We start from the raw sequence: 12,399 nt of genomic DNA, 5'->3' as shown, positions 1-12,399 counted from the left end.
TCTCTGTGAAAGCAAACCAAAACAGTAAGGTTAAATGTCCGTCAGGCTGTGGCACAGGTGTGTGTGTGTGTGTGTGTGTGTGTGTGTGTGTGTGTGTGTGTGTGTGTGTGTGTGTGTGTGTGTGTGTGTGTGTGTGTGTGTGTGTGTGTGAGAAAGAGGTGGTAAGTTCTGTCCATGTAGCAATTCCTACAAATCACACAGACGTCAACGGTTTCTTAATATCGTTTAACCATAATCAGGACGGCACTTTAGTCATCTAATTTTTCCCCAATTTGGGATTTCCATTTCATGTAAATGGAAATCCCAGTTTCCTTTTTCTACAGGTAACTCGCTGGAGAAACCTCATATGGTTCCTGCAGGGTTCACCAAGTTCAATTTAAGACTTCTGAAGAGCATTACCACACATACCGTAGAATTTATATAACTGACATACCAGCCAAAGTATAAAACAATGATGGAAAACCAGTAGAGACAATTTGGCCAAGAGTTAGGCCATTTTAATAAGCCTCTACCGTAAGTCCCAGCAGCACATAACAATTATTCCGGATAATATAATTAATTAGGGTGTTTCACGTGCACAGATGTACACGAAAAAGAGGAAAAGCATCACTGTGGCACAGGAGGATGAAGGCGAGGCTTGTGGCCTGACTTAAACTAAATAAAACTTAGACTGAACCTTCAAACTACAACTTTTTCCACAGCTTAGACATATTTGTCAAACACACAGTAAGAAAAAATGACTCAGACACACAGCTCTGAGCTGATTCTTACTGACTGTAGTTCTGCCGCCTTTGACAGACATATTCACAGCTGATGGTGTGACATATGCCATCAGACAGTGTGCCAACAGTCCATCACCAAAAGGCAACAGTGGAAGTGTAGCTGACCATCTGCCGACTCACGTCACGCCACAACCTGTGACACTTCTGAGGAGGGCGTTACAACTACAACTGAAACTGTAAAAGTAAACAAACTACTACACTCGGTAAAAAAGGCTGATTTGCCCCCTACAGTCCAGGTTAATCCAGTGCCAGTAACGGTGTGACGAGTTAATTAATCGATTAGTCGACTGACTGTAAATATTTGCTGATCTTCTACGCAATAATCAACAAATTAATGTAGTATATTATGTAGTATATTAACAAATAAGTGCACACATGATGTGTCATACCATAATAATCACATCAATCTGTTGTTTGTAAACATACTGAAGAAACATTAACAGCCTTCTGCTGGCCAAAGGAAATAATTCATGTGATAATGCAAACCTCTCAATGAAGGCTGCATGACAGTAATGTGTAGTATGAATTACACACGTTATGGTACATTAGTTACAACTGTTTTACATGAAACTGACCTCTGACCAGGCAAACTACACGGGAGTGATTATATTTACTTGTCACAGGCAAGAGTACCAATATTATGACCAATTAGAGACTGTAATTACCTTCAGCAAAGTCCTGAGCGTCGTGATAGTCGATTTGGCGCAGACCCCGATCTCCTTCAACCAGGTCGTTCTTAGTGCCACACAGGTAGATCTTACAGTGCTGCAGTACACAACACAGTGAGTGACACGTACAGAAGTTCAACATCTAACTCTGAGTTGTATTACTTCAACTAGCTGACGACTGACTACATATTTATGCCTTGACTTGACACAACTCCATACAATGCACAGAGTTACAGACATGCATTCAGAAACTACAGAAATCATTAAACACAACAGGATGTGTTTAAATACTATGTGAAAACAGTAATGAAACTGCATAGCTGTGTAGTAAATCTTATGCATTAAAAAAAACATTTGTCACGAACCTCAATGTGAAATGTGTCAGGGGGCATCAAATGTGTTGTTTCGTGGTATAAATGAAAATGTTGTGATTGCAGTTTATTTTGACAATGTTCTTGTAAAGTAACTTGTGTTGAGACGTTTAATGTTGCCCTTTAATCATTTTGTAAAATTTAATTTTTTAAATTATTAGGGGATTTTGGCATCAAAAAGTATCATTTAGGCATCGGTAGCAAAACTTTGGTATCCAATTGGCACCCAAATGGTACCCAACCCGTCATGTGTACATAACAAAGTGACTGCACACATACAGAGGAACAAAGACACAAAGAAACAAGAAATCTAGTCACACATTTATACTGCGACTGTATTTATTTTTTATTATAGCATTATGAACTGGTAAAAAGCCATATAACGATGGTGGCCGGAAACTGTCCGGTAACTATTAAAGACAAATCTCTATTACATTTAAATTTAGACTAGAAATGCTCTTACTTCCTCGCAGGTTTGCAGCTCCTTCACCCAGAACCGAGCTCGCTGGAAGCTGCTGCTGTCAGTCAGATCTGAAAGACAAAAACACAACAAAGTTCAGGCACCAGCAGCGGTCTGACATTATGTTGTATGTTTACAGACTTTTAGTATTCTGCAGACTCTCCTTAAAATATGTATGTAAACACAACCATGCATACAGCACACAAGGAGACTGATATTAAAACTGGAATCCACAACCAATCAATTGGTCCTATTTCAGTGATTTTCCACAATGGAAACATGAAAGGGACAAAGTAAAATCTAGGGAAAGTCTTTAGAAACTGATCAATCACTGATCTGATCAGTAAAGGTAATTTAACAGTAAAACAAACAAACAAAACTACAGTGGATAACAGAAACAACTGGATGGAAATAAAATCTACAGAAAGAAGATGGAAGGTAAAGAAGAAGGCCAGCAGACTTGACAGAAGATGTTAAATAAAACATGACAACAGCGTGAGTAATCTGCTGGGAAATGCCATTAGGCTATTTCCTAACAGACAAAGTTCCCCTATGTGGAACAAAGAAAAAAAAGAAAAAAAATATTCAGAAAATGCTACACGCAGCGAGCCTCAACCTGTTTGAGGATCACAACTGTGAGCAGATAGTCTGAGAAACATTTTATTAGACATTATCAGACCCTATAAGACCCCGATCAGACAGAGCGTAGTTTCTGCAGAGCACGGTGCTTGTTGCTAATGCACCGTGAGTGCATTTTAAATGCCTCGAGTGCCTCGTGTTTTTGCAGGAGCGCTCTGCTGAAGGAGAAGAAATTCAACTTAGTGCAGAAAATTGACCGATGTCATTTGCGGGGGGGGGGGGGGGGGGGGGGGGGTTGTTCCCAATCGGATCAGATTTGTGAGTCTACTTCACAGTAAAAATCATGGTTAGGCTAAGGACAGGTGATCTGCTGGAACCAACAGATGCTTCTTCCTGCTGCCACTGCTCTGATCACTATTTTGGTCCTTTCCGGGACCAAAGTTTTTATCATTTCTTCACTTTTGAGACCATGCACTGCCCTTATCCATATATTGTTCATTTTCACAGTAATTGGGAAACACTGTTTAAGACAGAGGCTTTAAAGTTGTGTCACAAATCTTAAGTGAACCACAGATTTGTTTAACAATGAACATTATTGTAACTGTCCTGGAGGTATTACTGTATCATATGTGATCAGGCTGTATCCTGCTTTAATTATATTCCCCACAGTAAGTGTGTTTACATGCTTTTGTTGACTTTTTGATATAGAGCGACGATAGGAAGGTTCACCCCGTCTCATTTCTGAATACAAGACTACTGGCGTGCAATGAATAACCAAAATAATTGTGTTTACATTCTTTAAAAGTGATAGCAGTGAGCAAAAGATTTGCAGTGGAGATGTGTGTTACTGAAAAGCAGATAATGGAGTCTTTCTTCAACTCGTCGTCGCTGTTTCTAGCAGCATCAGATACTTGTAGGTAAAAACACAAGCAGCCCAAGCTGAACGATCACATTTCCATAGCCACTGTGATCCCAGCTACATTAGTTATGTTAGCATAAGGGAACAGAATAGAGGTTTAACCTGCAGAGACTGGGCAGAGTCCAGAGTTGAAGCAGAGTTGAGAAATGTCAGCTAAAATGTAACTTCAAGCCTTGTTAGCTCACCAACAAGTTCACAACATCTATAAAAACAATGTCTGCTGACACTTGAAATGAGTATCAGCAGATGTTCAGTTCCCCACTGAAAACACAAAAAGTAACCTCGTGCGGTGAAGTTCTTAATTTAGAAATGGTGCCCAGCTGTTCTCAGCTGCTGTTGCCCAAAGGTTGAGTTATGATACCTGAAAGTTCTCTGTAAGACGATTAGAAACAATGTGGATTTACCATAGCAGACCAAGGCTGCCCGGGCTCCTCTGTAGTAGATTCTGCTCATTGCTTCGTAGCGCTCTGATCCAGCTGTGTCCTGAGTAAGACAGAGAAGAGAAGAGTGGGACACAGGAAAGAAAACCTGAGCTCTACCTACAGTTAACGGAGACAGGGTGAAATGATAAGTCTTTCGCCTTGTATATCTCAAATCTGATGTTATAGTTGTACACAGTCAACATTCCTACAGCCCCTACACAGCCTATAAATGCCGTGTAATCCCCAGTGTGACAAGCTCTGTGGCTCAAAGCCAATTTTTCCCTGACTGCTATTGAGTTGTTGAATCACCTAAACCTGTGATTCGGAAACAGCTCAAATGTTTCTTTTGGCTACCATTTACTCAAATGTACTAATTGCTTATTTTCTCACACATTTTTCTCACACACATTTGTCTAATCAAGCTGCAGATAGTGAGAAGTGAAATGCATACTTTTCAACACACTATATATGATAAAAGGTATCTTCACTCATTATTTAAATTAGATTCAACGTTTAGAGTGAGAATATTTGTGTGGCTCTGTGACCAAATCTCCAAGCCACATTTACCCTGGACAATTGTAAAAAAATAAATATAAATAAAAAAAATAATTTTCAAGTACAGGTATTTCTCATTTTGTGTAAATGGCCTTGGTTTCCTAGGCCTTGTTGAACTGAATGTCAAACTGAACTGAAGGTCTTGGGGAGATCTACTGAATATGTGAAGTGGCTCAAGGCTATACATCTGACTCACCCATATTCCCAGGGTAATCACTTTCTCTCCCACCTGGATTGGTTTGGCAACAAAAGCAGCACCGATAGTCTGTCAGGAAGAGAAAACAAGTGAAGTTAAGCATCAGACACCCATGGATAGAAATATTGGGGGTCCCTGTAGACTGTGGGAACTCTCAGTCTGAATATTGTTTCTTTATTACAATCATATTGTCCCACGCTAATATGGAGCTTCAGCTCAAATCCTGCAATTAAGTTGTTTTCATTTACATTTTCATTGCAGTTGGCTGTGAACTGGTATATTTATTTAGCCATTTTAACTGGTAATGAATCAGCAAATAATGCATTAAATTGTCAAAGGCGAGATAACTTACTGCAACACATTATTATCGTAACACATTATTATCTATAACCCACTGATCATCCAAACACCTGACTGACTACTATTCATACTAACCGTATTCTAAGTAGTTAAAGTTTTAGAAATTATAAAATTCTGGATTTTTAAAGTCAAAGTGTGGATTTACAACAAGAAACCAGGAAGTCACATGGATTCACTTGGAAAAAGTTGTAACAACACGTAACAACGTGCAAAAAGTAAAGGGGCCTAAATACTTTCCAATGCCACTTCATGCAACTGTCAAGTTCTAAAAAATATCACAGTATGTTTTTAAACAGGACACAAGAGAGGCATGTCTGAATAGCTTCCACTTTAATATGGAAGATTACAAAAATGCTTGTCTAATGCAGACTCTGCTTAAAGAAACATACCGAAACATTAATGCATCCCAGTTTCTATCAGTCATTCTATGCTTCACAGACTTGAGCCTTTATTACCACGACCTCCCCGGGGGCTATACATAAAAATAATCATCCAGGAATCAAGCAGGGAGGGAATCAGCAACGGGCCGACATTGTGTTTTAAATATGTAGCGTTGAAACTGAGCAGCTGACACTCACATTCTGGTACGGGCCGACCAAGAAGCGATGATGAACGTATCTCTCCACCAGGCTGGTCTTCCCCACACTCTCCTTTCCCAGCATCACCACTTTGGCATCCACGCGCATTGCACTCATACTAAACGAGTTTGGAGAAGCCCAGGATGAGGCCACAGCAGAGCAATCAGGAGGGGGGTGGCGAGGTTAATGTACAAGGCTGATCAGTGTGCTGTGCGATTAAGAGACAGGATACACAAGAAATGAGTCGCAACGCTAATGTAGTCGTAAATTTACAGATCTGATTCATTAAACACAATGACCAATGTGCATGTTTTGAGAAAAATATTTACCAAGTTCTTAATTTCTCTGGGATTATTTACAAATTGTTTAACTTTCTCTTATCTGTATCCGTCCGTGTCTGCAGATAATAATAATAACCTTTATTTATAGAGCACTTTACAAAAACCATCTTACAAAGTGCTTTAACAAGTGGAAAGACAACAAAACACAAATTAACCCAAAGATACACGATAATATATAACGTTTATAAACATGTATTCAAATAGCTAAATTAGAATAAAACACAAACAATAAAATAGGCAATAAAATAGAATTAGCTGTATCAGAGCAGCATGTTTTAAATATGTAGAGTCATCTGACAGTCCAGAAACCAATAAGTATTTACTTTATGAACATGAATTGATTAGAGCAGGAAAGGTATACTTGAATTAAGCTAATTAATACTGATGAATAAAACATTGTAATCAAAATCACCAAAGCTTTAACTGAAAGTTTGGCGTTTTACCTCAACTGTAAATGGGTGGATTAACTACTAAGTATTCGCCTTCTTATCTGACGTTACAATGAATTTGAAAGAAAAAATGAAATGTTACATGTTGTCTTTTATTCCTGTCTTGACTTTTCCAAATCACTAGTAACTTACTTTTTTCTCTCGATACTTTTAGCTCACTTGCAAGTGACTTGTTTTCCCTGCATATAGATGCACGTTATCTTTAAACAACTTTAAAAAATGTATTTAATTACATTAAAAATGTGATTGTCGATTACCAAACATGACATAGCCAAAGCATTAACGTTAGCTTCTGGTAACCAGGGTCAGAGAGCTCAGCTATCCTAAGCTAACCAGATATAAACACTCAAAACTCACCTGCTAGCTAGCTTGACTCAACAAATCTTTCTTGACATCTGATCTTTTTCAAGCAGGAGCCAAACCGGGGCGGTCATTCGTGCCTACCAAACCTGTTTGGAAGTAAATACGTTAACAGCCAAATCGCTTGTCATCTCTGCTCAGCCTCAGCCTAATGAGCACCGGGCAGTTGTTTGGACGCTGAAGTGGCAGCTAGCTGGGGTAACGTTAACTGCCACTGTTGCGCAATGACTGAAATCACACGCGAGTCGTCAACAACGTTACAGAAAGAAATAATAAATGGCTGACATTGTTTCTATATGACACTAGATAGACAAGCCCATCTAACTAACGGGAATCAACTGGATGGAGGGAGCGCTGGTAAACGTTTGTGTACGGAGAAAGACTCCATCTGCGCTTTGTTTGTTTCGGTGGGAACCAAAGAGGCGTCAGGGGCGGTTTCCAGGACACGGAAGTGACCGAATTACACGAGACAATCACAGGACGTCTGTAGCCATTTATGCTAATTTAATAAGTTTATAGATTGTTATTCTTTTTAATTTATAGGCTTTATATTGATTTATATCTCCCTCATACACTGTGTTTTTCTGCTCCTTCTGTTTAATTGTTTTGTATTTTTATTTTATTTTATTTGTCCTGGTCTAATCTGTATTTATATTTTCTGTTATTGCCTTGTCTCTTATTGTATATCATTTTCTTGTGTTGTGGTGTTATTGTTAATGTACATTGCCTTGTTCATCTGAACGTATTTAATAAAGGCAATCAAAAATATATATTGTTATTGTTCTAAATGCATTTCCAAAATTTGCATTAAAATATTGCAATAGATCATTTAAAGTGAAAGAATTATTAATTACCTTTTTCCTTTTACTTTATTGCTATAATACAACATACAGACAATCAGTATGGGTACAAAACGGAGAACTTGCCAGGGGAATATAGCCTAAACCTTACACAAACAGAAATAAATCATTTCTGGTGATGGCGCAATGGATAAGACATATGGCTTTTGGTGTGAGAGACCTGGGTTCAGTTCCCCACTGTATCACATCCACCATTGTGTCCCAGAGCAGGGCACTTTACTTCTAGTTGCTCCAGAGGTGTGTGACCTCTGACATATAGCAGTTATAAGTTGCTTTGGATAAAAAGCGTCAGCTAAATAAAATAATGTAATGTAAAAGCAGCAGTTATATATCTATAAATACATTGGGTAAAGTGCATTGTTTCACCATTTTAATAGCTTTCTTGTTCAAACATATTACTTAATTTCTTTCTTAAGTTCAGTGAATATTAGTTTGGCATCAGTGAATTTCCATTACAGTTATTCATCCATTTTCTCCAAATTTTAAACACAAATCCTAATCTTTAAACTACATTCACAAAACCCCTGAATTGCCTAAAAACCATGTAATCTGTGCTCAAAATCAAACAATGCTTTCAAAACATAAACAAAGCCAGTGGATATCTAAGACACTACAGAGCATTCTTCAGACACTAAATCAGAAAATTGATAACACAGAGTCCAGGGCATGTAGTTACAGAAAATGTTTTTTGTGTATAAGAAACACATTTTCCAATTAAAAAAACTATTGTAATCACAACTTAGTGCCGTAAATACTGTAAGTAGGTTACTGCATGTAATACAGTATTGTATATCAGTATATTCAGCACTTGCATAAAAATACAGTACTGTATACCCAAAGAACAAAGAAAACTCTAAATGAAAAGCACGCTACACTCAAAAATGTTGCGCAGCAACAAAATCAAAGTCAATGAGAGATTCATTCTGCCTCAGCATCAAGTCTTTGTGCTGGGTCGGACAGAGGACTGTGCACATCACAGACAACCTTGTCCCTTGCTAAGCAAAGGAGAAAAACCCTTGGGTGTGCTGGATGCAGCCTTAGTGCAACAACACCCCACACCTATCTCACCAGGCCAATTGTATTGCCTGTAAGAGATTTTCCCCAGTAAATGAATTTCGGTCATAGACCTCCCACCACCAGGCAGAGAAAAAGTACTTTATTGGATGGAAGTAAGGGCTGTATGGTTGAAGGTAATCAGCAAGTAATAAATGTATAGCTAGGTATAACATTGCCACCAGTGTGTTTAAGTTCATTTCAGCTCTTAATGTTTGTATGTGGGTGATCAACTTGAGAAGCACCTATAATCTCGTTCCACATTTTACTGTGTGTCAAGTAATGTGGGGAACTCGGTCTCGCCCTCCCTCGACTTGGTCTCAGCCCTTAAAAGTCTTGGTCTTGTCTCGGTCTCGGTAAACTCTGGTCTTAGTCTTGACTTGGTCTCGGTTTGGGCGGTCTTGCGCCGCATGTATTTACCATTTTGCAACACAAGTGCATCACAGTGCAAAATGTGTTTTAGTGAGTGAGAATGTATTTAGAGTTTTGCAAAAAGAGTGGATGGGATGGGAACTACCTGAACTTTTTAGGTTTTGACAAACAGATTTAGGCCACTGAGCATTTGCTTCAGAGAATGTCGTTTAGTGTTGTAGCAATTGTGGAAAAACTGTAATATAAAACAATATCTATCTCTCTCAGATATCGCTTCTTTGGCACGAAGAACCCGATTGGTCTAAACCGTTAACCGCCGCCTCTGGCTCCAGCTGTGATTGGTTTAGGGTTCATGAGCTCCACCAGTCGCTCCCAACACACGCACTCACACGGCGAGAGAGAACCCAACATGGCTGAAGCAGAGACAAGCGAGTTAACTTCTGGTGGAATTTTTCAGGAGATCTTCACCTCCCCGTTGAATCTCACCCTCCTCAGCCTGTGCTTGTTCCTCCTGTACAAAATCTTCCGCGGAGACAAACCACCGGAGCTCGGCGAGGTGGAAAAGCCGCTGCCTAAACTGAAAAAGAGAGACTTCACCAAGGCGGAGTTGAAGATCTACGATGGACTGCAGAATCCAAGGATCCTCATGGCTGTCAACGGGAAAGTGTTCGACGTGACCAGAGGAAAGAAGTTTTACGGGCCAGGTAACGTTTCCCGAGCCGTTACGACCCGTTCTGACGTCCCTCTCGTGTTACAAACGTAACGTCACCAACGGCCGCTAGCGTGAATGGCCGTTAGTTTGGTGTGCCATTTTATTCCTTACATATCAATCCACTGACATTATTGACAAACACAAGTCATTGTTTGAAATATGTTTTAAGTTTAGTTTTGTATCTAACTGGAAGCTAACGCCACACCCCCTTTAGTTTGGTAACTGAGATCCCGTTTCACAACAGAGAAGCTGTTTTAGCCTTGGAACCACAGATCGTCTAAGCAAGAAGCTGAGTTACTCTGTAGTAAAACAAAACAACCAACTTCACCGCCACCATGTTTTTTAAAAGTGCGGTGGGCGGTATCTCTACCTCCCGGTAGTTTGTTTTTTAATGATAACTTACTTGACAAAGGAACATTAAATAAAATTTAGTATGAGAGGACTAAGAAGAAGATGCTAGCGATAAGTATTGAAATTAGACTCTTAAGGATCTTTCATAAAACCACACCACAACAGAATTTAATAAAAAATATCATGTCTGCAAGTAACAATTATGTTAATAATTGATTTATCTGACTTACGATATAGTATTAGGGTCACATTGAGGATGAAGATCTTCATTTATATTGCATTTCAAGTATAAAGTTAAAATGACAAGAATAAATTTGAAGTACCACTTTAATATTGACATTTCAGCTTTATTCTCAAAAGCCATTAGTATTAAAATTAGACTTGTAAGGTTTTTTCATAAAACCACCAATTTCTTCTGCAAGTAGTCTGCAAGTAACAATTATGTTAATAATTGATTAATCTGATTTACAATGTAGCATTAGGGTCACATTGAGGGAAAACATGAAGATTTTCATTTATTTTGCATTTCGAGAAGTCAAAATGACAAGAATAAACTTTAATCTGACAATTCAACTTTATTCTCAAAATGGAAAATACATTAAAAAAAATCTTGATCCTCCAGTTTCTTTTCCTTAATATGGCTCAAATGCTTAGTCGTACTGCCAATCAATTGTTTTCTGTACAAAATATCAGAAAAATTAAAAATATCTTAAAGGAATGACAACTTCCTTCTGCCCAAAGTGATGTCATGAAATGTGTTGTTTTGTCCTTCCAACAGTCAGAAACGCAGTTGATATTCAATTTTCTATTATGCTAAGCCGAGAAAAGCTATTATATATAAAACTATTAATTGATCAAAGCAGACAGTTTGTTTGTCGAATTGTTTCAGCTCAGAAACATATGGAGTGAAATCATACAAATACAAAGCAAAATTCTGCTCTGATGAAATGTGGCATAAATAACTAGATTCACATTTGTTCTAAATATCTGAAAACAACAACAAAAACAAGCACCATCACACATCAGACATTTCTGTCTCTGGGAAACAAAGGCAGAGTTGGGCCTCTCTGTTCTGAACTTATCTCAGATTGTAACCTCTGTTGCTTGTAACCTCTGACCAACATGATTGCTCACTATGATGCAAACCTTTTCAGTGCACTGCACGCTCACCCCTAAAGCCTTAAAATCCTGTGTTGGTACAAAAGGAATGTAGCTGATTTAAATAGTGTCCACCTGCAGCAGGTTTGGTGACACTTTGGTAGCGCTAATGTCTGTTTCACGCTATTAAACTTGAAAGGGCAACATTTTGGTACAGATATAAAAATGACACAGTGATACCTTTTTTGGGGGGGGGGGAGCCAAATGTTAAATGCTGTCTTAACACAATAAACTATGAAAAAGAATAAGTAAAATGTTTTACCGCTTCCTTCCTGACTCACAAGGTCGACAAACAAAAAATGTCTGCGGACACATCTGCAGGCAGCCATGTCGACGTGGCTGCTGTGGAACAATATTGCTGCCCCCGCCTTTTCAGTTTTGGGAAGGTGGTTAGTTTCAAGCCCTAAATGTTGTCCTCAGTCAATTCAATTCAATTTCAATTCAATTTTATTTATATAGCGCCAAATCACAACAACAGTTATCTCACAGCGCTTTTCATAAAAGAGCAGGTCTAGACCGTACTCTGTGATGTTATTTACAGAAGCCCAACAGTTCCCACCAAGAGCAAGCACTAGGCGACAGAGGCAAGGAAAAACTTCCTTTTAAGAGGCAGAAACCTCGAGCAGAACCATGGCTCAGGGTGGGCGGCCATCTGCCTCGACCGGTTGGGGAGAGGGAGAGGGAGAGAGAGGGAGAGGGAGAGGGAGAGAGAGAGAGAGAGAGAGAGCCTACACAATATACACACAGAGGTACAGACAGTGAAGGTAATGTTGCTATAGACTAAATGAAAAATGGTACAGATATTTATAATAGTGTTAATGGTAACCATCGTAATGTTAATGATTATAATAAC

The 12,399-nt window shown here is 38.8% G+C and overlaps 2 protein-coding genes across 2 annotated transcripts in view; one reads left to right on the top strand and one right to left on the bottom strand.

The window, feature by feature from the left end:
• Window positions 1-7,489, bottom strand: part of rab24 (RAB24, member RAS oncogene family) — a 22,842-nt gene extending 15,353 nt beyond the window's left edge. The window contains exons 1-6 of the mRNA XM_046040069.1: window positions 7,038-7,489; window positions 5,891-6,098; window positions 4,953-5,021; window positions 4,184-4,262; window positions 2,285-2,352; window positions 1,448-1,547 (exon numbers count right to left, since the gene is read on the bottom strand). Coding sequence (XP_045896025.1) covers window positions 1,448-1,547; window positions 2,285-2,352; window positions 4,184-4,262; window positions 4,953-5,021; window positions 5,891-6,007 — 433 coding nt within the window. The 5' untranslated portion in view covers window positions 6,008-6,098; window positions 7,038-7,489. The remainder of the gene's footprint in view (window positions 1-1,447; window positions 1,548-2,284; window positions 2,353-4,183; window positions 4,263-4,952; window positions 5,022-5,890; window positions 6,099-7,037) is intronic.
• A 2,212-nt stretch (window positions 7,490-9,701) lies between these two features.
• pgrmc1 (progesterone receptor membrane component 1) overlaps window positions 9,702-12,399 on the top strand; it is a 9,678-nt gene continuing 6,980 nt past the window's right edge. The window contains exon 1 of the mRNA XM_046039570.1: window positions 9,702-10,029. Coding sequence (XP_045895526.1) covers window positions 9,735-10,029 — 295 coding nt within the window. The 5' untranslated portion in view covers window positions 9,702-9,734. The remainder of the gene's footprint in view (window positions 10,030-12,399) is intronic.

Source organism: Micropterus dolomieu, linkage group LG23 (assembly GCF_021292245.1).
Source record: "Micropterus dolomieu isolate WLL.071019.BEF.003 ecotype Adirondacks linkage group LG23, ASM2129224v1, whole genome shotgun sequence".
NCBI classification, from domain to species: Eukaryota; Metazoa; Chordata; class Actinopteri; order Centrarchiformes; family Centrarchidae; genus Micropterus; species Micropterus dolomieu.
This window is presented reverse-complemented; position numbering and strand designations above follow the sequence as displayed.